The 4,124-nt window shown below is 38.6% G+C and overlaps 1 protein-coding gene across 1 annotated transcript; it reads right to left on the minus strand.

The window, feature by feature from the left end:
* Positions 1-336: 336 nt before the first annotated feature.
* LOC119909716 (elongation factor 1-alpha-like) lies at positions 337-3,985 on the minus strand (the record flags this gene model as incomplete). Its single annotated transcript, XM_038727930.1, has 3 exons — positions 337-524; positions 2,203-2,437; positions 3,701-3,985. Coding segments are annotated over 3 exons (645 nt in total), but the record flags the coding sequence as incomplete, so codon positions are not given.
* Between the last annotated feature and the right edge of the window lie 139 nt (positions 3,986-4,124).

The following is a 4,124-nucleotide window of genomic DNA, read 5'->3' on the forward strand; positions in this document are numbered from 1 at the left end:
ACGCTTCATATGAAACATATACTCTTTTAACATTGATAATCTACAGAATAAATAAGAAAAGGCCTAAAACTGATAATATGTTGTGACCAAGTATAAACATATTCTGCTATGTTTATGTTTAAATACTTGTAATGAAGCACAACAGAAACATTTTCATTTGGCAATGTTTAAGATTTTTATTGTTTTGGTTTCAACTTAATTATGATCATAGGTTCTTCTAAAAGGCACAAGCCTTCCTTTCCTGCGGAAACTTTTCCGATGGGTTTTAATCAGCATAAGCCAGTCCTTGAGTAGAGAGCTCTGCCTCAGAGAAGACGACGCTGGGTGGAAGGGAAGATGAGATGGGGCGGCCCGCTGCTGCTGAGACATGACTTTTTGTTGGACGTCCTGCATGAGAATTCATTTCTTCTTTTCAGCCTTCTGCGCAGACTTAGTGACCTTTCCACCGGTGGCGACCTTCTTCTCAACAGACTTGATGACACCAACAGCCACAGTCTGCCTCATGTCACGCACGGCAAAGCGACCTGGGAGGAAGAGATGGACAAGAAAAGGGAGACACAAGCGTCAGTGAGAGGCTGAAAAGATGACTGTGACATGAGTCTGGTGGGCGTGAACCATGGCGTGAACCTACAGTACAGTGCACATTATACTAAAGATAAGTACTTTTCAACATTAGGCATAAAAATACCATTAGAAAAGTAAGTGGAAAGTAAAAGAGTTAGAATAGTGTGATTTAGTAATTTTATGTCTTGAACTTGTATTACAAATTATTTTTAAAAAGTTGTTAATTTGATTCTGGATTATGACAAGTCATACTTTTTGTTAGATTTCAAGATCAGGTAAATCCATGTTTGTCCACCTGTCCTTGTACTAGGGATGGATATGCTTAATAATTTATTACATCAATCTTCTGAATCAATGTTAATGATAAATATGCTTTGAAGCAGTTATTTAAATTAGTGACATGCGCGACCCAAGTCAATTTTGTATTTAAGTCATTTATTAAAATGCACACCAGCACTATAATTGAATCATAAATCAAAGAGAAAGAAAGCAGCTCCAGCTCCTGAACAACCGGTCTTTACCCAAAAAATGCCTTTTCAGTTAAATTATTAGCCAGCAGAACAACCTCATAACACAACATCTAATGTTAGCATGTTTAAGTTGTTATGGGGAATAGTGAGAAATCCACTTCAAGCAGCAAACTAAGTCTACGTATAAAGCACCTTTCATAGACATTAGTCATAAAGTGCTTGACAGCCAAATATATAAATCAAATAGAATTAAATAAATAAAACAAATATAAAACACCAGATTAAATATAGAAGGGGAACAGACACAAGTTAGTGGAAGACCAGGAGCAACATTATAATTCATTTGAAATATCTGTCTTAACACTGGCCTCCTGTCTGTCAAAGAATTGAATTTAAAACACTGCAGTTGGTTTATAAAGCAGTGAATCATTCAGGGCGAAATCTGATCATCTTCTCCGTTATGAACCATCAAGACCTCTCAGGTCTTCGAGTCAGGTCTGCTTACTGTCCTCATAGTCAAAGCTAAACATGGAGAAGCAGCATTCGGTCTTAAAACTCTTTTAAATTAAATTTTAAAGGCCAAAGATTTTTCTTTTTGCTGCCACCTTTTGTTAATTAAAATACAAATAAACTGCCTCACCCTGATGAATGTCTCTTTACCTCTGATTTTGGTCCCTACTAACTTCTGAGAGGAAAAATCTGGCTCTCAAGCTGCTAACTTCAGGTACCAGCTAAAACAAGATTGATGAGAACAGAGTTGGGAGCCGATAAAAAAAACCATAAGCTGAAAGGCGTTAAAAGAAAACAGGGAAACTGCAGAGTTGAGTGGCAAATTCTCAGTAGGTTTTATACCTTATTTAATCCTTTATTCCTATAAATTATTGATTAGAGCAGCTTTTAAATAGATTTTTTTTTCACAGCAGACTATTTGACTTGTCACAGCAAGAAAAGCACAGGTGTAAATGATAACATGAATTATGGATCTATTGCATTTAAGTGTCCCAGTAAGCAAAACCAGCATACATTTCACCAGGACCCTGAGACCTGCTCACCAAACCAGATTACAATCATCAAGAATGTTTTGTTCTGCAATGATATGTCAAAGTGTCTTCTGTGGAAAAGACCTACAAACAAATTCTTGTATCAACAAAAACTGTATTTCACTCACCCAATGGGGGATACTGGGAGAAGCTCTCAACACACATGGGCTTTCCGGGCACCATGGTGATAATAGCAGCGTCTCCAGACTTGAGAGCCTTGGGGTTGTCCTCAAGCTTCTTGCCGGAACGACGGTCGATCTTCTCCTTGAGCTCGCTGAACTTGCAGGCAATGTGAGCGGTGTGGCAGTCCAGCACAGGGGCATAACCCTGGGAGATCTGGCCGGGGTGGTTGAGGATGATGACCTGCAGAGGAAGAGACATGGAGGGTGGGGTTAAAAGAGCAACATCTGAGATCATCTAAGGATGTGGACTGGAAGTGCTGGAGACCACGAAGGTAGATGGTGGTAGACTGAATGTTGTGTTGCCTAACAGAGACAGTACTGTGTAATAGTGTTGGTGGGAATGGGAAATACATTTTTCCACAGTAATTGTAAAGTAAACTTTAATTACAGATAGAGGCATGCACTCACTTGGCTCTTTAAGGGTTAGCAAGAGATCAACAGATGTTTATTGATAACTACATACCTCAGTACAAAATGCTTCCTTAATTTAAAGGGGTATTCCAGTGATTTAATAAAACTCTTCTTCTTCAAATTGAAGCAGCAGATATCCTGACTTCCTTTATGGCTCCAAATAAAACTGAATCTGACATTTCCCATAATGCAGCTCAATAATGGAATTCATACAACCACTACCACCCATAAATACCTACTTCTTTCAAACCACACACCTTCAGTTTATAACGTGGGCTCTCTGCTAAAACATTTATTGCTTAAGCCAAAACAGAGATAATCCCAATGATATCGCGTGACATCATCAAGCCAACCGTACATCACAGTCATCTTCAGGGGATGGACCTTGCTTGAGGCACTATTTTTTTGTCATATTACTGTTTTCAAGGTCAAGAATGAACTTTTCCACTCAACTAAAACTAGTAGATTTCAGCTAGTGAAAGAAAATCTGTTTTGTTTGACAGAAGGAGTAACGGGGCAGTTAATTAATTGACACTTGTGTACTTTTACTGCAGATCCTTTTACTACATGAAGCTGATAAAACTTGCGTACTTCTACTGCCGAAACTTTTACTACATGGTGATTACTGCGGATACTTTCAATACCAACAATTAAATAGCCACAGGGATTGCTAATTGTTCTTTGGTTGGGATTTGTATTTACAACTAGTGATTAATTTCCCATTTTTTGAATAAAATGGCCTTTTGGTTTAAAAACACAAGAACATTTTAAAATTATTTTAGCAATTATTGTTTAGACTAATAGGTATACAGTATTATTGCATGAATAATTACATAGGACTGTGAAGGTCTGTAAATTAGAGTTTTAAAAAAAGGCTCCAATAAAAACATTTACTTACACATAAAATCACCATGGGACAAAAATTAGTACATGTGTATTGTATCAATTTACATAAAAGAAGCTTCTGAAAAAAACCTACAATAACCCAAAATGAGTTCCTCCTATTCAGTTGTTCCTTTTTCCTGAGACTCACCTGGGCGGTGAAGTTATCGGCCGCCATGGGAGGGTCGTTCTTGCTGTCGCCAGCCACATTTCCACGGCGGATCTCCTTGACGGACACGTTCTTGATGTTGAAGCCAACGTTGTCTCCAGGGAGAGCTTCAGACAGAGACTCATGGTGCATCTCCACAGACTTCACCTCAGTGGTCAGGTTAGGGGGAGCGAAGGTGACGACCATACCGGGCTTCAGGATACCGGTCTCAACACGGCCGACGGGGACAGTTCCAATACCTGAGAGAGAATAGGAGGCGAGAGGTTTCTAGTCAGCTATGCTTTTAACTAAGTAATAAACATCCTGCCTGTATTTCTCTGCAGTGATCTTTTGAATGTGATCATTCGTGATTTCACAGTGTTTGAAATGTTATAGATAGTCTACACTACAAATAAGAGTAACATAA

This window comes from Micropterus salmoides, unplaced genomic scaffold (assembly GCF_014851395.1).
Source record: "Micropterus salmoides isolate LMB-PRFRI ecotype aquatic unplaced genomic scaffold, ASM1485139v1 Ms_hic_scaffold_1847, whole genome shotgun sequence".
NCBI classification, from domain to species: domain Eukaryota; kingdom Metazoa; phylum Chordata; class Actinopteri; order Centrarchiformes; family Centrarchidae; genus Micropterus; species Micropterus salmoides.